Source organism: Vigna umbellata, chromosome 3 (assembly GCF_029865625.1).
Source record: "Vigna umbellata cultivar VRB3 chromosome 3, Vumbellata_1.0, whole genome shotgun sequence".
NCBI classification, from domain to species: Eukaryota; Viridiplantae; Streptophyta; class Magnoliopsida; order Fabales; family Fabaceae; genus Vigna; species Vigna umbellata.
Genome location: NC_142167.1, coordinates 15,770,149 through 15,793,676, shown reverse-complemented (window position 1 = coordinate 15,793,676; position 23,528 = coordinate 15,770,149). Strand labels below are relative to the sequence as shown.

Sequence of the window (23,528 nt, the reverse complement as noted above, 5' to 3'; positions counted from 1 at the left end):
TTGAGAGAGAATAAAAATTGTGTAATAATAAATAAATAAATAAATAAACTCTTCAAATAAAAAAGAAGAAGCAGCAAAACACTAGATGCAAATAAATCTTAGATTGTCTATTAAATTAAAAGTATTTTAACAATTTGACGAACATCGAGATGGGAATAGTTACTTATTATCATATCAGATTTAAAAGATTAAGTAATATTGAAATCTGTATTCAAGGAATGCAGAGATTTCTAGTAAAAGTTGAGACAACTTTACATAATATTAGCGACCGAGGTTAACCCAAAAATCAATCAGAATGGTTAAGTTAGAGGCAAAATTGGTTGAATAATAAAACTATTTAAGTGCTAGTGTTATAATTTAACAGCACATGTGCCAGAGTTGATTATACGTCACATGAACCTTTGAGACATAGCATGGGCTCTTTTACGTATATACGCGGCAAAATGGATTACCTGAAATACAGTTTTCTTTAATGTTTAAAGCTTTGCAGCCGTTGGGAATCTCATTGGCTCTTAGCGGATAGTCAACGACTTCAACACTACTATAAATACAACACACTCCTTGTCTCTCCTTCACAGCATCACCATCACATCTCAAACCAACTGAGTTTTTTCTCATTCAAGACAGTGTTAAGGTCAAATGGGTGATATTGAGGGATCTCCGGGAAGCTCCATGCATGGAGTGACAGGGAGGGAACAAACCTTCATTGCCTCAGTGGCTTCCCCTATGGTCCCAACTGACACAACGGCAAATTTTGCTTTGCCAGTTGATTCTGAGCATAAAGCCAAGGTTTTTAAACTGTTTTCCCTGGCCAATCCCCATATGAGAACCTTCCACCTCTCTTGGATATCCTTCTTCACATGCTTTGTCTCAACCTTTGCAGCAGCCCCTCTTGTCCCCATCATTCGAGACAACCTCAACCTCACCAAGAGTGACATTGGGAATGCCGGGGTTGCTTCTGTCTCGGGCAGCATCTTCTCCAGGCTCACAATGGGTGCAGTTTGTGACCTCTTGGGCCCTCGTTATGGCTGTGCCTTCCTCATCATGCTTTCTGCCCCAACTGTCTTCTGCATGTCGTTTGTGGATGACGCTGCAGGATATATAGCAGTGAGGTTCATGATTGGGTTCTCCTTGGCCACTTTTGTGTCATGTCAGTACTGGATGAGTACCATGTTCAACAGTAAGATTATTGGGCTTGTGAATGGGACTGCTGCAGGGTGGGGAAACATGGGTGGCGGAGCCACTCAGCTCATAATGCCCTTGGTCTACGAATTGATCAGAAGAGCTGGAGCTTCTCCCTTCACTGCCTGGAGAATTGCCTTCTTCGTTCCAGGTTGGTTGCATGTCATCATGGGGATCTTGGTCCTAACCCTAGGCCAAGATTTGCCTGATGGCAACCTTGGTTCCTTGCAGAAGAAGGGTAATGTTGCCAAAGACAAATTCTCCAAGGTTAGCCTCCTTGTTCTTTATATGTTTTCATCTCTCGGTAACTGTAAAATTCTCACATCATTTTTATTTTCTATTTTCAATCACTTATATAATCTGATTTCACTGTGGAAATAGAAAACGAAAATGAATTTCTCCTTCTTTGCCTACGACTAGTGACCGTAAAAACATTAATCGGACAAAATTGGTCAAATTTTTGGGAAGAAGAAGAAAGACTTTTTCAAGCTTTAACTCATTATCTAACTTGACTTTATTTTGTGTTCAGGTGTTATGGTATGCCATAACAAATTACAGGACATGGATTTTTACCCTCCTCTATGGGTACTCTATGGGAGTTGAATTAACCACTGATAATGTTATTGCTGAGTATTTCTATGACAGGTTAGTTCATTCATCATCGAACTCATACATAATATCCCCCACTAACTAATTCTCTCTGATGAGATCAAAGAATGAATATTAAACAAAATTTATATTTTTATTTAATATAGTTTTTATAATAACTATCTGTTTAAGTAATTGGTTAATTTGATGTAAACAGGTTTAATCTGAAGCTACACACTGCTGGAATCATCGCTGCTTCATTTGGAATGGCAAATCTCCTGGCTCGTCCCTTTGGTGGATACACTTCTGATGTTGCAGCCAGGTTGTTCGGCATGAGGGGCAGGCTTTGGAACCTGTGGATCCTCCAAACCTTAGGAGGTGTTTTCTGCATATGGCTTGGTCGTGCCAACTCACTTCCCATTGCAGTCTTGGCTATGATGCTCTTCTCTATTGGCGCTCAAGCTGCATGTGGTGCCACTTTTGGCATCATTCCTTTCATCTCAAGGCGTTCTCTGGGGATCATATCCGGTCTAACTGGTGCAGGTGGCAACTTTGGCTCTGGTTTGACCCAGTTGATCTTCTTTTCAACCTCAAGGTTTTCTACATCCACTGGTCTCTCCTTGATGGGTGTCATGATTGTGTGTTGCACTCTTCCTGTGACTCTTGTTCACTTCCCCCAGTGGGGTGGCATGTTCCTCCCTCCTTCAAAAGACATCAATAAGTCCACTGAAGAATATTATTACACTTCTGAATGGAATGAGGAAGAGAAGCAAAAGGGTTTACATCAGAATAGTCTGAAATTTGCTGAGAATAGCCGTTCAGAAAGAGGTAAGCGTGTGGCCTCGGCCCTCACACCACCAAACACAACTCCAACCCATATCTAGCTTCTCCACTTTCCACACATTCACACCTTTGTCGCATTTATAACCCTTGGACGAAGATCAAACGAACAAAACTTGGTTTAGATAAAATATGAGTCATCTGATCCAAGTCAAACGGTTATTGTTTGATGCGTGAATGTGCTGAAAAGTGAATGCAGGTAATCTGGATCCCATGTTTTAAGGCTGCAAGGTATAACTACTGCAGTAGAAAATGTCAAGAACAACCTTAAGGGAATCTCATGTTGAATAAGTAGTTTTCTTTTTAAAAAAATGCTGAAACAGTAAAATGATTCTTGCGCTTTAGATTTTTGGTGTAGTAGTCTTTCACACATTCCTAGATAGGAGTGGTCTGCTCTTTCTGTGTAAGGATTTGCGTATATACGTGTTATACGCAAGAATGAATCGTTATACCGAAAAAAAAGTGATGTAAAAAATAATTAATAAAGCATATTGTGTTTGAATTTTGTTGTGCAAATGATATATACTCATATTATGAGATGGGCACGTTAAATATTCTGCCTTGTAAAAGAAATAGAGAATAAAAAAGTCACTAATTCATTCTCAATCAAAAAGTCAGCACGGATCTAGATGGTGGGAATTCTTTGATGACGTTTTATTAATTAGTGGAATGGAATCAGCGATTGAATTCATATATTAATTCCTAAACTCCATTATTGAAGATTTGTTTAAGGTAAGTTGCCTAATATCTGACCAACACAATGTGATTTCAATAATTAAAAACATTAACTTGACTTGGGTTCAGTGTGAACTCGGAAGGCTTTGTTCTTTTGAGTGGATTTGAAGAAATGGATTTGAGGGGATTTGAGAGGATTTGGAGATAAACTTTTGTCATTTATTTGAGTGAATTTAGAGGTAAATGAGAGTGAATTTGAAAATAAAATTTGTGAGAATTAATATAGAATTGTATTGACGTGACAAATTAAAAACATTTATTTTCAAATTCACTCTCTTTTACCTCCAAATTCACTCAAATAAACGACAAAAAAATTTATCTTCAAATTCTCTCAAATCCCTTCAAATCCACTCACTCAAATCCACTCAAAAGATCAAGGCCGAAGTGTTGCATCGAACCCTTTTGTAAATTTTATTTGTTAATTACATGGGTAACGTGCTTGCGTCTGCTAACCACTTCTGTCGTATGCTGCGTATATGCTACTTCCTGTTTCATTCAATTCCAACTTCTTCGGACGGCAAATGCTAACCTTTGTGTTTGACAATGTCAAATGCCAGACAAAGTACAAGTAGTGTGATATGTGTCTGTGAGCTATTGTCAGTTTTTGGCCACGCACATAAATTATTAGTATTTTTCATTCCAGTAATGGTACAGAGTCTACAGACACTGAAGAAGCCAACAAGATTGAAGAAATTGTTTATCTGCGTAAGCAGTTTAAACACCAAATTGGCATATTTATTTCTCTTTTTATCATACGAAATTAAATATTTAAATGATGCGTAAAGAAAGAAAAATAGGTATTAATGTAATAAGAAAAGCGAAATAATTAATGAAAATCCATTAGGTGTTTAAAAGAAATAGGTTTTCATATATGATTTCTCATCTTTAAATACTCATACTCTCCATCTTTATTTCTTTCAGTAGATTCACAACTCTCTTTTTCAAGGTTCTGTGTGTACTAAAACCATGTTTTCTTAACCATACATGTTAATACTCTCCCTTGAGATGAAGCATAGATTTTTTATCATGCTACAAATAATCTGAATGGCCATCCATCAATTTGCAAGAGGAGTATATTAATATGCATGTTAGTTCAACTCAAATCCTATTCTATCAAGACCCCACATATGTTAAACTCAAAACCTCTCCAAATCAAGTAAAAACTCACTATACACTTCCATTGAAATGCATATACATAGAATTTTGCTTCATGCAGAATGGATCAAGGAAATCAAAGTGGATGTGAATCACTAATAAGCGTTGAGTTCATTATGTTGCCTCATTCTGAACCGTGACTTCAACAAGAGCATGTGTGTAAACGGTAGTACTGATGAGCTAGCTAGGTTGACAGCATGCAGTTCTAAACTAGTAACTTAGTTTTCCACTGCCACCACAGGTTGAACAGGATCGACCAGAAGAGCATTTTGTACAATAGCTCCACTTCTTTGGAAGCCTGGTATAAGTAATCCACTCGAATGGCTAAACTGAAAAAATAATTATTTGAGGAAAAGAGATGTAAGAAAATAGTACCGATCTGTGAATCGAGTCGCCATATTCTTGGCCGGCACTCTTGCCTGATCAGAACTTTCACCAGAACGTTTCCTAAGAACGAATCCTTCACCATTGCATTCAGAACATATACCAGAACCTCCACAATCTTCACATGCTTTGGATTGAATCTTTAATTTCAAATCAAAAACTTAATTTAGATAAACAGTGCGAAATTCAGCACACGATTTAATCATCGTTTTTTCCTTCTTTACCCCATTTTTCTTTACAAATGCAAAAGTTCGCTTTTGTTAGAACCACTTTACTCCTATAATGGATTGTCAAATAGTAACTATTAGTGTCAAAGAATCTTTTTCCTTATAAAATTGAGTTGGCCCATAAATCAATGAGGGGAAAACACTTACCAAGTTGTCAAGAGATATGAAAGATTAACCCTATTAATGTTGGGTTGTCAACAATAACAATGTAACAAAACACAAGAATAAAATTGAAAGAAAACACTCATTGATCTTGGAAGGTTCTATACACAATAAGTCTAACACAATTTCAGTTATAATATTTAAGTTCATAAAGGTATTCATATATAGAACAGAAAACCGTCAAGACAGCTAAATTTAATAAATCTTTGTCCAAATAAACTGTCTGACGCACCACTTCTAGACTGTCTATTACTACCCTCCATTAGACAGTTTAACCATTTGATAGAGTTCTTCAGCAGATAGTCTGCTACACATAATTTAGAGCTAATCGTCACAATTAATTTTTCCATGAAATTTCTTTAGTGAAACAGAATTAGTGATGTCACATAAGATATGTGAATTCCGCTAGTTCAATCTATACATTACACTAAAACTACAACTGCAACAACCATTGAAAAGTTGAAGTATAGAGAAGCCTTTGTTAATTGTTTGGACAAGCAAGGTTGTTTTTCAGTAGCATGGCATATTGCTGAGTTAGTAAGTACAATTAATCATGTTTCTGATACTATCAATAACGAGGGGTTCTGACCTGTGCTGGTTCAGAAGTTTTGGATCTCTTTACGATAAGAGTAGCTGCTGCACCAACGAAAGTTACAGCTACTGCCATTGAAGCTGCAGTCTCAGCCAGAGCAGAGGAAACGGTGGATATTCTCCTTCTTTGCAGCTGTAACTTAACATCTGTTAAATGAATAAAATGAGAATAGCAAATACAGCTTTCCCTTCGTACTTTGCAACATCAACAGTTTTCATCAGTGAATCTCTTGTTTAGTGACAGACGAGATGGAAGAGCCATCCATATTCTATGCATCAAGTAAATGAGTAATTACTTTTTATCTTTCAGTACTGAATAGGGAGAATTGAATTAAAAGGTTAGTTTCCATTACATCACGGGTGAAAATGTTAGACAGTTGTTAAATACTATTATTCATAAAAAAAAAGAGGGAAGATCCTTGAAAAGAGAAAGTTGTAACATTAACTATTAACAGTAAGATTTATAAATAAGTATCTTGAAGATATCACCAGCAAGCCTTTTTAAGTAAAATATAGTAGTTCAGTTCTCTGTTGGAAGTCAGAATTTTGTTCTATCTTCAATGGTATATTTAAGGTGTATTCCTAACATGTATTTAGTTCTGTGTATTCTTGTTCATCTATCGTAACAAATACTATCAAATTGTGCGTATTAAATTGAATTCAAACAAAAAAATTAAAGAACCCTCAAGCAGCATTGATTGTATTAACAGTTGAAAACAGTATCGTTGTTGATCTGAGAAACGGTGAACGTGAACTACACGGCTATTCCTACCAGAACTAGTTCCTCATCCAATAGGTGTATATTCACTCAGACACACCATCTTCAATCCACACCAAATTTAACTACTTGTTTTATTATGTTTGAGATACGACATAAATAAAGAAACGAGAAAGTACAAGAAGGATTGATGAAGAACAATAAATATATTTGTTTAGGAAAGTAAGAAGAAAGCATCTTACTATGAGAGTGAGTGTGAGAGAAGCAAGGAAGTGATACAGAGGTAGCCATTCTGTTATGTTTTGTTCGGTTCTGTTCTGTCCACCCACCCTTCCTTTCTCTGCCGCTCTCTTATCATCTTCTCTCCCACAATTTCCAAAAATATATTTCTTTTAACATTATTGTATACCAAAATACAGGTAGGTTAGATTTTAACATGTTTTCTCTCTCTCTCTCTCTCTCTCTCTCTCTCTCTCTCTCTCTCTCTCTCTCTCTCTCTCTCTCTCTCTCTCTCTCTCTCTCTCTCTCTCTCTCTCTCTCTCTCTCTCTCTCTCTCTCTCTCTCTATATATATATATATATATATATATATATATATATATATATATATATATATATATATATATATATATATATATATATATATAATATGTATTTTTTTATATTTTGGCTTCTTTAGACATATCTTTTTAAAATAGTCTTTGTAATTTATTTTTTTAATTTTTAGTTTAATTATATTTTTTATTTTCGTATTTGTTTAGTTGTTTGATTTCGTTTTTTATTTATTTTTTATTTAATTTAGTTTTTTATTTTATTTTTTTAATGGTTTATTTTCATTAAGTTTAAATTGTGTTCTTACATATGTAATGTGTTAATTTGTAAAAATTTATTTTTTTAAATTTTTTATTTTTTAAAAAATAGAATAAATCATCACATGTCAATTTATCGTGTCACAGAGAGTGATTATTTTTAATTTAGTTTTTATATTTAAAATTTTAATTCAATGTAATACTTATTTCTTAAAATGATCTATTTCTAATTTAAAACCAAATTAATAATTAAATTTAATTATAATTTATATATAGATGTTAAAATATATTGTTTTTTAAATTTGAAAGAATATAAATTATATTTTCCTTATGATCAGACATATAACTCTCGCATGTAAAAAGACTTAGATTAAGATTTTGGTAAGATAAAAGATACCTAAACTTGTTTTTTCTCTGAATTGGTAAAATATAAACAAGAAACAAACATAAAATGTTTCGAAATTTTTGAAAAAATTTAGATACAATCGAGATGGTCATTTAAGAAAAAAATATTATATTTTCTATTTATATTCTAGTAAACTTAATTTAATTGAAATATTCTTTCTTCATAATCTTCCCACCTTTTAAATTAAAAACTTTTATCGATAAATATTAATTATTAATATTTTGTTAATAAAAAAAATAAATTTATAAAATCCTTTTTCCTTTTTTCTAAACTTATCAAATTTATCTTTTATCTCCGAAATGTTAATAAGAGAATTAAACCACAACTTCTTCATATTTTTTCTTTCATTTTAAGTTAAATCACTTTATCAATCCTTTCAGGTAGTCCATTAATAAGTACCATTATCATTTAATAGGAGACTAAGTTTAAATAAACATTAAGATTTTGGTCTTACATTGTAGTAAAAAAATGTAAGCAATATTTATGTTTTTTCATAACGATAAGTAAAATGAAGTTTTTATACTTAATATTGCTTTAAAACAAAATATACTCAATAACTCATTTTTCTATTATTACTTTTCTTAAAGTTATATAATATATACAAAGTTATTTGAACATGTATTTTATTTCGACGAATACATTAACTAGTGTGTGTGAATACTTACATCTAATAATTTAGTTTTTGTTACGAAGATAAACAAATTCCAAGCACTTTAAAATAACAGTCGTATATGTCACATGTGTGTCAGAAAACGCATTCAGGTTGAACGCTGCAACTCATGAACATTTCGAATACTCATAAATAATAACTCTATTTTACAAATTTTTTCAATTTATTGTAACGCAAATAAGTATATCATAATAATAAGAAAAAATATAATTTTTTTCAACATTTTAATTCTTGATATTTTCTTTCGAGATTTATACAGTTCTAACTCGCATGAATTTATTTTTTTCTTATACTATATTGTGTCCTAAAAAATTTAAATATTCAGCAATATTCTTGTTTGAATTGTGTCATACCCGTGTCTAATGTAGCTTCAACTTGTGACGTGCTTCCCGTGAGCAAACTAATTATGGCGGTGTCTTCGGAAAAATTAATGTATAGTTTCTTAGCATTATGATTTCGTAGTCCAATGTTTAAATGAACTAACCGAGTTTTCTAATTTACTGAAAGATAAATAAAACTTGACTGCATATTTTGTTGAATTGATTAAAAAAAAACATAACCATGTGTTAAGAGTCGAGTGTGAAAACGATGTCGGTCTCTTTTTCAACGTTTTGTTGATGAATGTGAATCATAAATGATAGAGTTTGCACATTTTATGATCTTTTACTGTGGGTGGTTCAGCTATGCGTGAGGTTTTCAAAGACTTGTTACAGATTCTCCTGCTTCTATTCCAGATTAGTTTTGTGTAATTATTAGTGTCAGTGAAAAATGGTTGATTTTGATCCGAAAACCACTTTACATATCTGGGGGGGAGTGTGTGAGAAAGTAAGAAGAATTCATGTGTGAAGGAAATATAGTGGGCCCGATTCTGAGATACGAAGCTACGTGTTGGGTGAGAGTAGCTATGGGGAGTGTCAGTAGTTAAACTGCACTAAGAAGCCCATGTCTATTAAATTTCAGACCCAACTTAACCAATTGTTCCCAGATTGCATAAACTTTGAAAAAAGATGAGGGGAAACAAAAGATTTCCGGGGTGGGGTTCATGTTCTTTTGCTTCTCTTTAAACATCACAAGATTTACATGTCCCCTTGTACTTGTTGAATCATTTCAATTAATAGGGCAATGGATATTCACATAAAAACACTAAAAGTTGCAATTTTTATCTTCAATTTATGCAAAGTTAAGATTTTTATTTTACCATGATTTGTCTAACCTTGAGGTGAAGAGTTAAATGTGTTATTTATTAAGAGGGTTTTTTTGGAATGTGTGAATGGGGGAAAATCTAGCATTAGGAAAGAGATTGATGAGGATGATTAGGTGGCCAACCAATATAATGGGAAGTAAAGAGTATATATAGTGATAGAGATGATACAGATGTTGTTAATTAATCCACTTAAATTCTTACACTGACTCATCAACACACTCATAATTGTGCTATTATGTTACCTACAATCTTCTTTAAATGGTTCCCCAATTGGTTGGCAAAATCTCAATTATTTTTCACCAGGTGACTTCCTGCAACACTTTTTTCTTCACTTTAATAAAGAGAAAACAGTGTTATTGTGAGACATATGCTAACTAATATTGTGAACAAAAAGAAGATATTACTTGGATTTAGGGGCAAAAAACAGCACAAATTTGAGTGAGTGCAATAAACATGAACTCACGAGCATCCTCACTCGAAACACAGAAAAAAAAGAACACCAACCTCGCCAACTCACCTCCACCACACCTCCAAAGTTATGGTGTACCACCAATGAGCTGTGCATACCTGCATTCTGTAGCTATTCACGAGCCTATTTAAGACACTCGGTTTAACCACTGCATAACAATCTACCATAAAACCCCTTCTTTCTTTCACAGACTCAGACCAAAAACACAAGTTCGAAAAATATCTAGATGTCTCCCACTACACATATCTCCCTTCTTGCCCTTCTCCTCATCCTTTCTCTGGATTCCCTTCACATCGCCATGGCTGCAAGGGTCATTCCTCGAAGTGCTCCCAGTACAGTTACAAGGCCTCTCTTTTTATCCGAAGCTGAAACTTATCTGAAGCCACGTCTCGGTCACAAACACAGTGTCTTCCGTGAGGGACAGGTAAAGAATTGCTTGCCAAAAGGGTATAGGCATAACTCGGCTCCGAGCAGATTCGTCAACTATGACACTCTTGGTTCTAGTGGCTGTTCTGGAATGCGATTGGAGAAGCCACGAGGATGAGGATGAGGATGATGATGTCGTGGTCAATGGGGAAGACTTTCGTTTCAGGTGTTTGTAAATGGTCGGAAGATGAGAAGATTGTGTCGCTTTGCTTTGCATTTTGTGATTGATATTTGTTGCAATTTTGAGGGATGTGCATAGGTAAGGTGAAAATGTTAGTATTCTTTTCTTGTTTTGTATAGGTCAATGTTTAAAACATTGACAGAACATGAGAAACAGAGAAGATGTTTTTGTTTTTACCAAGCCGTCAGCATATTTGCCATGCATGTAATAACGCCAAAGGAACATTATATACCATGTACCACCCCAATAGGGTGATGTGATATTATACTATGTAATGTTTTGCATGTTATCGTGAAGTACAATATATTAAGTGTGATTGGCGCATTGGCTTACAATTTTTCAGTTTGTGTAAGGAGTAAAAGATTAAATTGAAGTTATTATAATTAAATAAGTTAATAAAAATTTCTTAGATTCAATTTTCTAAGTAAAAGATTGTTTGTTTGGAAAAAGAAATAGAGAACAGTCTTACTTTTCCAAGTTTATCTAAAGCACCTTCTAATTGGAAGAAAAAAGAAATATAAAAATGGGCACATATATTATACGTTCCAAAATACGATTTTATTCAGAGATGTATATTAAGTTTTAATTTCCCATAAAAAAAAAGTTGTGTTTTTGTTTATCTTTTTTATTTTTAAATGCTCTACTTTTATTCCTCTTAGCATATTATGTAAACCACTTTTTTCCTTTTTAAAACATTATTTAAATCACTTTGAGATTTAAAAATAAAACATTTTGAAATTAAAAGACTAAAAATGACTAAATAATATTAAAAATTAAAACTAAATTTACCTGTTTTAAAAATAAATAAATAAATAAAACATTTATTCTTTCTAAGTACTATATTGAGCACACTGAGCATAGGGTAGGGCAAACTAATGTCATTATTAGCTTATGTACATTTGATGTCAAGACAAAGCAAATCAATATGCAATCTTTTCTTTAAGCCTGTAATAGTAAAGCATAAACAATTATAACCATATTAGTACCAATTGCAAAAAGATATCCTAATTATTTGTCAAATTATTTTCCTGAGTTTTAATATTTTAACACTTATATACTTTATGATTTAACCATCAACGTTTTCAAATGAATATTAGGTGAATAAAAGTTAACATTTCTACAACTACTTATTTTTTATTGAACGGTTAATTCAAATAGCTAATCATTTTTCGGTCAAACACCAATTAGGTGATCATATTACAAATTAAATACATTTATCAATTTTTAGATCATGATTTACACATTATAAATGATCACATTTAAATTAAATATATCTATTTATTTTTGAGTTGTGATTATGTTAATGTTAATTAAAAAGTCATTTCAAAATTTATAAATATAAAAATAGAAAAAATAAAAAAAATGTGAAAAGTGTCTAGATTGTTATTTTTACCCACACCCGATACATCATACAATAATAATTTGTCATTTTGATTATATCTATCACATTTCTTGACGTGTAATATTTTATTATTAAAGTGATTGTTTACAAAATTATGACTGAGAAAGATATTTTGGCAATTGATTCTCACAACAGTCATGTGAATTCTCCAAGTATAATGATATCCAATAAATTGATCACATCCAAAAACTTCGGTAATCTTCAAAGTTAGGTTGATAACGTTATACTGATAAACCAGCTGAAATGAAACTAGGCTAGCAAGCTACGAAAGATATACTCAATTATTTTCCAACACAATAAAAAATTCGTCCATCATATAATTATCCGATATCCGAGTTTTGCAAAAGCTGATACTAGTGTTGGATACTTTCTCAAGTATATAAAAATTAAAATCTAGAAAAAACCTTAAAAGACGTCTTTCGAGCAAACTATTCAAATAAAGAAAAACTTAACTATACAGATCATCTTCTTCGGCCCCAGCAGCAGAAGTTGCAAAGGGGTCAGATCCACCAGTCTCTGGAAACCTAAAATCACTTCCAAAGCCACGGGATTGTTGTAAGGTCTGAGCAAATGCCTGGTATTTACGTATATCAGCATCACTAACACTCCTACGCGCAAACTTCATTGACTCTTCAAAATGAGCAGCCTTGATCTCTGCAACATCTTCTTCATTGTCTTCATCCATGGCCCCAGGGCTTTCTCTTCTCTTCTTCTCCTGCTCTATGTCCTGAAAGAAACCCAACAGATATATACCCAGATCAAACATAATGATCAGAAACTAACTGAGCAGGTATGGGAAAAGAATCAGAATAATCAAAGGACAAGTGAGTGGTGTGACTAACTTATGCAAAATAATACCTTTTCTATGTTTTCTCTAATAGCATATTTGCATGCCCGCTGGCATATCTCTGTTATGTCAGCACCACTAAAGCCTTTGGTATACTTAGCTAGTGCTCCCAAATCAACCTCTTTTGAGACAGGTGACTTCCTCATGCATGCCTTGAAAATTTGATAACGGGATTCTTCATCAGGGAGAGGAATATATATCAGTTGATCTAGACGGCCAGGCCGTAGAAGAGCTGGGTCAATGATGTCAGGTCTGTTGGTTGCCCCAATTATGAACACAGTCTTTTTAGCAGACATGCCATCCATTTCAGTGAGAAGTTGATTCAGAACTCTATCAGCAGCTCCACCGGCATCCCCAACACTACTTCCTCTCTACAACAATGACAAGGTGAAAAAAATGAGTACACTAACAATTGCAAAGGTATTAAATAACATCCAAAATGTAACTTTGGTGAGTAAGATCATTGGAGTATTTCAAAACATGTTATTAGCAATAACAAAAACAGACACAACTAAAACTCGGTTTAATATGACAAATACAAGACAAAAATAGAGACCTGGGTAGCAATAGAATCAAGCTCGTCAAAGAAGAGGACACATGGAGCTGATTGTCTGGCCTTGTCAAAAATTTCTCGAACGTTGGCCTCACTTTCACCAAACCACATAGTGAGCAATTCTGGGCCTTTCACGCTGATGAAGTTAGCTTGACATTCATTAGCAATTGCTTTGGCTAACAAAGTTTTCCCACATCCAGGAGGACCATAGAACAGAACTCCTTTTGATGGTGACATACCAAATTTCTCAAATTTTTCAGGGTGCTCCACAGGATATTGAACAGTCTGCACCAAAAAGGTAAGATTCTTTCAGACTATATTGAAATTAAACTAAGTAAAAATCTTTAACCAAGATAGATGTGATTTATGACCTCTTGCAGCTCACGCTTGACATTCTCAAGACCTCCAATATCTGCCCAACTGACATTGGGCACCTCGACAACCTTTCCAAAAAAAAAAGTAAGCAGTTAGGGGAAAGAACATTAAAGACAGAAACTCTCACCAGCTAATTGTGTTTTAAATTTAAAGAACAAAAAGGAAAAAAATTACTAACAGTTTCACGTAAAGCAGATGGATTGCTAGTTCCTAAAGAAGTAAGGAAATGTTCATTTGAAACTGCCATAGAATTCAGTATTTCAGCATCAATGCTCTCATCTTCCAAATCAATGACATCCATCTTCTCCCGGATGCATTGCAGAGCAGCTTCAGTGCAAAGGGCAGCAAGGTCGGCACCAACATATCCATGAGTATCTTTTGATATTCTCTCTAAATCAACCTACAGTGAGGGAACCGGTACAGTTCAATAAAAGAAAAATAAAAATGTGTTTAAGCTACACATCGCATAAATGAGAGTTAAGTAATGCTGAGCTTACATCATCTGAAAGCTTGATGTTTTTGGTATGTATGCGAAGGACTTCAAGTCTCCCAACTTCATCAGGAACACCAATATCAATTTCCCTATCAAATCTACCGAACCTTCTCAATGCAGGGTCCATGCTATTTGGCCGATTCGTAGCTCCAATAACAATAACATGTGCACGAGATTTCAATCCATCCATAAGAGTCAAAAGTTGAGAAACAATCCTCCTTTCAACTTCACCATGTGTTTTCTCTCGCTTGGGTGCAATAGAATCAATCTCATCAATAAATATGATGGAGGGGGCATTCTTTTCAGCTTCTTCAAATGCTTTCCTAAGGTTGCTTTCACTCTCTCCAGCCAGTTTGGACATAATCTCTGGTCCATTGATACAAAAGAAGAACGCTCCAGTCTCATTAGCAACAGCTCTTGCTATCAAGGTCTTACCAGATCCTGGGGGTCCATACAGCAGAATTCCTTTGGGTGGTTTCACTCCAATTGATTTAAAAAGTTGTGGATGCCTAAGAGGAAGCTCTACCAACTCACGAATCTGTGCCATTTGCTTCCTGACGCCACCCACATCATCATATCCAACATCATCCAGCCTTTCTTCATCCTCTCTTTTCACAGGTTCCCCCTCACAGAATATTTCAGTGTCTGGAGCAACCACACAACACTCCCCAGGATCAGTTTCAATGACCTTAAACTCTACACTTCTCATCCCTCCTCGAACCAGGAATAGATCTCCCTTTCTCAGAGGACGATAAGCCTCCAAGAAATATGCTGCAAATTATAAACAAAAATGTAGTCAAAACCTCTTATACAACTGCAGAAATATGTAATGGAAACGTCATCAAATGAAATATTTTTAGTATTTATTAAAGTTAACTAAATTATTTATTTTTCATATTTATTTTGATTAGCGTGAATATTTATTTTAATTAACTTTTTATGTTGTGAAAAATGTGTGAATTTGTGATACATATTTAATTAATGTTTTTGTTTTCTTATATTTGAAGATGTAAAATAATTATAAAAGATATATTTTTAGAAAGAAAAATAAAATAAAGGAAGGTAATATTAAATAAATATAAAATATTTATGTTTATCAAATTATCATTTTGAGATTTGAATTAGTATGAGATAATAGTTTGTATATAATTTTTTAATAAGTTAAAAGTAATTAAATTTTAAAAAAAAGTAGGAATTAAATGCAGTTTTTAGTTATATTTAAAATAAATATTTTTTTAAAAGAAGATCGGGCTGACCTATAAAACTTTTGAGCTAATAATCTGAACTTTTGTAATAAAAAATTTTGGGCATCTCACTTTGTACTTTCAAGGATTTTACTCTGTACTTTTAATTTTTATTAAAAATGGTTATTATGCCCTTTTTTATAATTGGATTTCAAAATCCGATTCATTAAATTTCGAAATCCAATTAAAACCTAAAAATCTCATGATAATGTTTCGTACATATGTTCCCTCCACTAACCTCACAAGAATCACCACCAGCACCACTTCTTTCTTAAATAACCTCTCTCTCTCTCGAACTCAATCCACAACGGTTTGAAGATGCAGAATATATATTAAAGGAAGAAAAACATTGAATTTAAGGATATTTTTAGTAACTTGGAGTTCAGATAGAAAGTTTAAAGGTGTAGGGTAAAAGGCCCAAAATTCTTTGATCCTCTACGGGCCAAACCATGATAAATATCTAACCAATGGGTGTTGCTCCCTCCACCCCCACACATCTCTTCCTCCACCTCCCCTTTACTATTTTGCCCCTTCCTCCACCTTTCCTTTACTATTTTGTCCCTCAGTAAAATTTTATTTTTAAAATTGTTGTTTTTTAATTTTATTCATTTATAACATATTTCACTGATAACCTACGTAGTTCCTTGTATGAGTAAAATATTTTTCTACAAAGCTTGGTGATCGTGAAAAGAATTATCAAACAATCTTCTTCTTGTTCTCGGTGCAGTACGTGGTGCAGTGCGTTTATGGTGTAGTGTCCTTGTCGTGGTTCCTCTCCAGGTACGTAGTCATAATCCTTCCAATAATCCTAAACCCTAAATCCTTCCCATACTTCCAATAATCTTTTTAATATCCAAGCCTATAATCCTTGCATGAGCCGCAAAACGTAGTAAAATAAAAACGAAACGTAAAAGGAACACTGCCTATGGACGGATGACATCCTTCAACGGATGTCAACATCCGTTTAAGGCAAAACGGATGTCGACATCCGTTTACGGCAAAACGGATGTCGACATCCGTTTTGCCTTCAACGGATGTTGACATCCGTTGAAGGATGTCATCCTTCCAGAGGCAGTGTTCCTTTTACGTTTCGTTTTTATTTTATTTGTTTATTTTATTTACAGTAATTTATATTTAAATTTATAATTTTAAATGTTATATATGGTTAGTTTTTAAACGTAATAATTTTGTTAAAATATGAATTTGTTAAAATATGAATTTGTTATAGGTGGAGAAGAAGCTTAACGGAAGAGAGAAAGATAAACGAAAATGGAAGAGAGGAAGAGGTGCAGAGGGAAGTAAATCAGAAGTTTTAAATAAATTAAAATATTAAAATAATAAAAATAAAAAATTTTAACTTTTGAGGATATAATTGTCATTTTAGAAGGATATAATTGGCATTTTAGAAAATTGGGGAGGTGGAGGAAGAGACGTGTGGGGGTGGAGGGAGTAACACCCCTAACCAATTGACACTATCGACCCAAACTCATCTTTTCACGAAGCACATCAGAGCACGGATGTACAGACACAACATCCCACGACAATCCTCGTATAAGAATAATTAATTTAACTTTTAAACTTAATAATGTGTGTGCTTTATAAATGCTAGGAGAAAATTTGAATATAAAAATAAATGAACTGAAAAAAGTGAATTTGAGAATAAGTAGTGGTAAACGAAAAATATAATACGTTGGTCAAATACAAGTAAATATATGACATATTCTAAATTTAAGCATGCACCAATACTTTGAGGTGTGATTTAATATATAAAATATATATTGAAGAAAACTAATGATGAAACAAAACAGAAAAGCAAAGAAAAGGTATGACTCACGTTTCAAATATGAATCAAAGAGATTGCCTGTGAGACCTTCAATGGTATCATCAATGGGAAGAATGTGGACACGCTTCCCATACGGAACATCAGAGCAATAGACAGACACAACATCTCCAAGACGAACCCTCAAATTCGACCTCACAACTTTATTCATCCTTAACTTCGCTTCCTCACATTTCTCGTTTGCCAGAACAATGCAAACCGTGTCCCTACGTTTCTTTCCCTGCACCACATATCCAATAACAATAATAAAAAAGAAAACTCCAGAAACTAAATAAACTTTGTAGAATTCAGCGAACCTTGATGAGGATAGTATCTCCGTTAAACAGTTGATTTTTCTCCATGGTTTCAGGATGCATGGAAACCACCGAGTTATCATCGGTAACCGCTTCGTCGATCACCAATCGGTTAGGAGATTTTTTCCGCTCCAGAATCGCTGTCGAGAAGTCTTTCTTCTCGGATTTCCTGAAATTCGATTCCAAAAAACAAAAACAAACACTCCAATTTCATTGCATGCTAATTCAACATTTGGGGAAAAACAAGAAAATTAGCGAGGACTAGTTGACTCACGAGTCGGACGATTCAGCATGGTGAGACATTGGTGTAAAAGAAGATGAAAACAGAGTCTTGGACAGCGAAACGTATAGAAGAAGAGAGCAGTGGATGAGTGACTCTTTGAGGGATTTGTCTCCTCTTATAACTTCTTATAAGGAATTAGGAATCAATCACTTATCTTTTTTTATCAATTATAAAATATAATATATAATATGAGATGTAACTGTAAATTTAGTTGGAATTTTCCATAATATAATTAGTAGAGTGTTTAAATACAAACTGGAACAGATATAAATAACAGAAAATCAATTCAAAACATTGATAGTAGATTAAAAATAAATTATTTTAAATCTTTAGATTTTTTTCAAAATCTAACAAAGTAAATAATGCGCATATAAATCTGATATAATATTTCCATTTGATTACATCTTTGAATTAAAAAGATATAAATATAAGGGCATGTATGTTTATTTCTTTTATAAAAAAAAATAATAAAACTATTACTATTATTATTATAACTATAAAAATAAATATGAATATTTTTTAATTTTATTATAGAAAAGTTTTATTTATTTTGTAAATAGTTTTTTATTAAAAATATATTTTTTAATTTATAATCATAGTTAAATTTAAAAAATGTCAAATAATCAATTTTAAAAAAACAGTTATATCTACTAGTATCTATAATTTTAGTACCGATTTTATTTCTACTAATACAAGTTATTTTATTCTTAAAATTTTGTATCCACTTTTTTTGTTATTTTTTAAAAACATATCTTTTATAAATTTAATAAATTATGCATTTAAAACAATGATTAATTTAAAAAAAATGTCAAATAGTTTACCATCTATAACTATATATAAAGAATATATAAAGAAAATATCTTTTTTATTCTCTAATTTTACCTTCTTAATTACTGTATTTTTCAGTTTTATAATTTTAATAACTAGTTTTTTTTAAGTAAAATAATTACTTATTATAAAACATTTATTTATTTTTTATCAAACACTTCTTCAAATTTAAATGATTACTCATAGTAGAAAAAATTACTTACACAAAACTGCAAAGAGAAAAATGTCTAAGTCACCAACTGTGATACGGGTATAAGTATACAGTGTATTGTTTATAATGTTGTTTTTTATGCTCATCAATTAATTATATTAAAAATGTTACGATTTATTTGATATAATTATATTTAATTTTTGTTTCAAATTATTTAATTGTCTATTTTATTATTAAAGTATTTTTATGCTAATTAAATAATTTTAATAATGTAAAAAAAAAATGATTTCCAATCTCAACACTTTTGGAAATTCCAACCAGCACTAGTGCAGAATTGGCTTTTAACGTCCCCTCATAGACGTCCGTCCACAAAAGCCCCAACGTATATAATTGACAGGTGGCATATTCGTAAATAAGTAAAACTCGAGATGTCCGTCCTTGGTCGAGCCGGACGTTTATAATATTATAGACGTCCGTGGGAGTGGGACGGACGTCTACTAGGCTCCCATGTTAGCCCTTAGAACGTCCGTCCGGGGGCGAGACGGACGTTTATAATATTATGAACGTCCGTCTGGGGGGACGGACGTCTAGTAGGCTGAACAAGTGAACGTTTCAGTCCCCCTGGTCAGCCCTTAGAACGTCCGTCCTGAGGCAAGACGGACGTTATTATTAACGTCCGTCTGGGGGGGACGGACGTCTAGTAGGCTGAACAAGTGAACGTTTCAGTCCCCATTGTTAGCCGTTAGAACGTCCGTCCTGGGGCGAGACGGACGTTTATAATATTATAGACGTCCGTCCTGGGAGGGCGCGGACGTTCACTAGGCTGCACACTGAACGTTTCAACTCCCCATGTGTCAGCCACTTTAACGTCCGTCCTGGGAGGGCGCGGACGTTTATAATATTATAGACGTCCGTCCTCCCAGGAGGGACGTTCACTAGGCTGAACACTGAACGTTTCAACTGCCAATGTGTCAGCCACTTGAACGTCCGTCCTGGGAGGGGGCGGACGTTCACTAGGCTGAACACTGAACGTTTCAACTCCCCATGTGTCAGCCACTTGAACGTCCGTCCTGGGGGGCGCGGACGTTTATAATATTATAGACGTCAGTCCTGGGAGGGCGCGGACGTTCACTAGGCTGAACACTGAACGTTTCAACTCCCCATGTGTCAGCCACTTGAACGTCCGTCCTGGGAGAGCACGGATGTTTATAATATTATAGACGTCCGTCTTGGGAGAGCGCGGACGTTCACTAGGCTGAACACCGAACGTTTCAACTGCCAATGTGTCAGCCACTTGAACGTCCGTCCTGGGAGGGCGCGGACGTTTAGAATATTATAGACGTCTGTCCTGGGAGGGCGCGGACGTTCACTAGGCTGAACACTGAACGTTTCAACTCCCCATGTCTCAGCCACTTGAACGTCCGTCCTGGGAGGACGCGGACGTTTATAATATTATAGACGTCCGTCCTGGGAGGGGGCGGACGTCTATAACAGTATTAATATTGTTAACGCAAACCCGCGAGCAGTTACGCTCGTCTTCTCCCCGCGAACGCTGTCTGCTCCATTGATTTTCCAGGTGCGTTTTCTCTTTTTTGTACCGTTTAAATTAACTTTCAATCCGATTACATTGCTCTGTGATGAAATACCTTTGATTTGAACCGATTAAAAATCGTTTTCGGTACTTTTTTGCAGTCTCTTGCGTGTTCTTGGGCGGATTCTTTGACTGTTTTTGGGCTACGTTTTATTCCGTTCCCTCCTCGATTTCCTTCCCTTTGACTATTTCTGGGCTACATTCTTAGGCCGTTCCGGCAGTGCACAAACGGACGTCCAACCCCCCAGCCCCTACCACTAACAATACAGCCAAGTAGACGTCAAGGGTCGAGGTGCCGGACGTCTATATAGACGTCCGGCCTGACACAACGGACGTCTATATAAACTTCCGGCCTGACATAGCGGACGTTTGTATAGACGTCCGACCTGACACAACGGACGTTTGTATAAACGTCTGGCCTGACACAACGAACGTCTACATAGACGTCACCCGCATAGACGTCCGTTGGAGGTCGGACGTCAAAAAGCCCACATAACGGACGTCTATAGCCCTGCACCAGTGCAGTTTGATAAACTCTAAGTAGTGGTGATTTTAAAAAACTCATTAATTAGGAGTGGTTTTGAAAACTTTAGCGGTAGTTTTGGAAATCTCAATTACCCCAATGATAATTTTGGAAAATTTTAAAAAGTAATGACGTTATGAAAATATTCTTAAATAACAGTGATTAAATAAAAACCGTCAATAATTATTTACCAACATTATTTTTTTTTCCAATGATTTTCGTAATCATAACAAATATATAACAAAACCACCAATAATGTAAAAACTAACTACTAATAAAATTTGGCATTTTTGTTCTGAATATATATAGTAGATAATCTAAATTATTGTGATTGTGTCTAACTTTTTTAAAAATTATTTTATTTTTATTTAAATGATTATGGATATAAATGTTATTAATCATTTGTATGTTTTAAATATTATGAAATAAATATTATTTTATAAAATATTGTCCTAATCATATATATTAATAAATATCACGCATATTAGTATTTATGGCAAGAAATATCGAGATGAAAGATGAACATTATTGTTAATGGTAATTGAAACTTAAACAAGACTCTCGTTAATTAGGTGAAAGAACCTGTACCACATTAATTCTAAATCTTGGTAAATTATATCATATAAGTTAACACACATCTTAATATAACATATTCTATAATATATTATAATATCATAAATATTTGAAAAATATGAATATATATAGTCACAACAACATTTATATTTTTCTTAATATTATAATTAATAGTGAGAAGTGTAACATTCTATTTTAATAATGTAAAATTATTAAATAAAATGTTACAAAGATGATAGCTAACAATAAAATCTAGAGATTTTTTTAAGGAGAAGGCTTATACCTATTTAATGAAAACCTAACTATGTCGTTGTTTCACCCTTACCCTCATTGGATCAACTAGAAGGACATCATCCTAAGCTCGACTTTTTATACATGTTAAAAGGTTTTTTATACTGGTTTTCGAGCATGTTTAAAACATGAGGTATAAAAAGTTTTCAATTTCTTATACTGTTCTAGAATAGGTATAAACAAGTTAACTTTCTATATCAGGTATGCTCAAAAATAGGTATAAAAGTCTGGTGTTTTATGCCTAATATGTGAAAAAAAAGTATAAAAAACTTGTTGGTGTAAAAAGATCCACTTTTTATACATGTTGGTGTTATAATCGATGCAAAAAGTGCCGCTTTTTAAGAATATTTAATCTGTATGTGTTAATATCTATATCCAGACCTGCATAAAATTCAGAATACCATTTGAATAACAATAACGAACAAAATAATCAATATTGTTTCTATTATTAATACGTCAACATAGTTCCTTCAATGTAATATTAACCTAACAAAGTTCATAACTATATTTACATAAATAATTACACATAAAATAGTTCCTCAATTTAAAATGTAATATTGAAACATCTAATCATCTATAAACGGTTATATAGAAATTGAAAATTACATTGTTTGCAATCGAACTTAAAAAATTAACAATTACATTGACTGTAATTTAATAACTTGTCTTTCTAACAATTAATCATTTGGAGAATTTGATAGGCAATTTATCACCTAGACTCAACTTCTTAAAGTGTGAATCAAATCCTTCTAGTAGATCAAGTTCAAATGCAATCATGTCAATAGCTCGAACCAGTCTCTTATCACCCACTTTTCCACTTCCATTAGACCTTTAAATTGAAGGTAGAAATAAAATTATAAAAAAGTACCGAAATGTTGATTCTATATATGCAAAAGGGTTAAAGTAATAAAACAAAACACTAGAACAATATATAGAAAAAGAAAATTTTAAAAAGCATTATATTTTAATTATACTTATTGAAAGTTTTAATTATACATATTGAAAGTGTGAAAGTATTGACCTTTAAACCCTTCTGAAATGTTCCAGAATATACATGGTCTTTTAACCAATTGATTATTTTATGTCGAACATCAGGGTCATATAAGCTTTCAGGATTGGGACATAAAATTAATAAACTTGTTATTGTGGGCTCATAGCTGATCGATTGGTAAAAAGAGCCGTTAAGGTAATTAATAGTAATAACTATCGGGGAGTTAATGAAAATAATTGTCATTTATTGACAATTGTCATTCATTGGTGGTTAATGAGTCAGACCTAACGGTAAGCTCATTATAATTTATAAATATTTGTCTGGCAAAGGAGACAGGTGACTTGAACTTGAACTGAAACTTAGAACTCCTTGATTACAAGATTATTATGCAAAGTCACTGACTTGAGCGTCGGAGTGTCTTTTGCAGGCATCCTCCCCCGCGGCTTGGACAAGGAGAAGAGAGAAGGCAACACAACTGAACATCGGAGCAGACAACTTTGAATG

General features: G+C 33.6%; 3 protein-coding genes across 3 annotated transcripts; 1 reads left to right on the top strand and 2 right to left on the bottom strand.

The window, feature by feature from the left end:
* The first annotated feature begins 593 nt into the window (after positions 1–593).
* Positions 594–3,118, top strand: LOC124826924 (high-affinity nitrate transporter 2.1-like). Its single transcript, XM_047299892.2, has 3 exons — positions 594–1,449; positions 1,712–1,827; positions 1,988–3,118. Exons 1-3 carry the CDS (start codon positions 640–642, stop codon positions 2,652–2,654), a joined length of 1,593 nt encoding a protein of 530 aa, XP_047155848.1. The 5' UTR covers positions 594–639; the 3' UTR covers positions 2,655–3,118.
* Positions 3,119–4,381: 1,263 nt separating this feature from the next.
* Positions 4,382–6,993, bottom strand: LOC124826923 (uncharacterized). The gene is made up of 4 exons (XM_047299891.2): positions 6,825–6,993; positions 5,863–6,011; positions 4,876–5,024; positions 4,382–4,798 (listed from the first exon to the last, which is right to left on the bottom strand). The coding sequence occupies exons 1-4, from the start codon at positions 6,871–6,873 to the stop codon at positions 4,711–4,713; spliced, it is 435 nt and encodes a 144-aa protein (XP_047155847.1). The 5' UTR covers positions 6,874–6,993; the 3' UTR covers positions 4,382–4,710.
* Positions 6,994–12,420: 5,427 nt separating this feature from the next.
* Positions 12,421–18,159, bottom strand: LOC124826922 (cell division cycle protein 48 homolog). The gene is made up of 9 exons (XM_047299890.2): positions 18,068–18,159; positions 17,797–17,962; positions 17,495–17,720; positions 14,421–15,187; positions 14,102–14,323; positions 13,920–13,991; positions 13,552–13,833; positions 13,007–13,366; positions 12,421–12,875 (listed from the first exon to the last, which is right to left on the bottom strand). Exons 1-9 carry the CDS (start codon positions 18,094–18,096, stop codon positions 12,597–12,599), a joined length of 2,403 nt encoding a protein of 800 aa, XP_047155846.1. The 5' UTR covers positions 18,097–18,159; the 3' UTR covers positions 12,421–12,596.
* Positions 18,160–23,528: the final 5,369 nt, after the last annotated feature.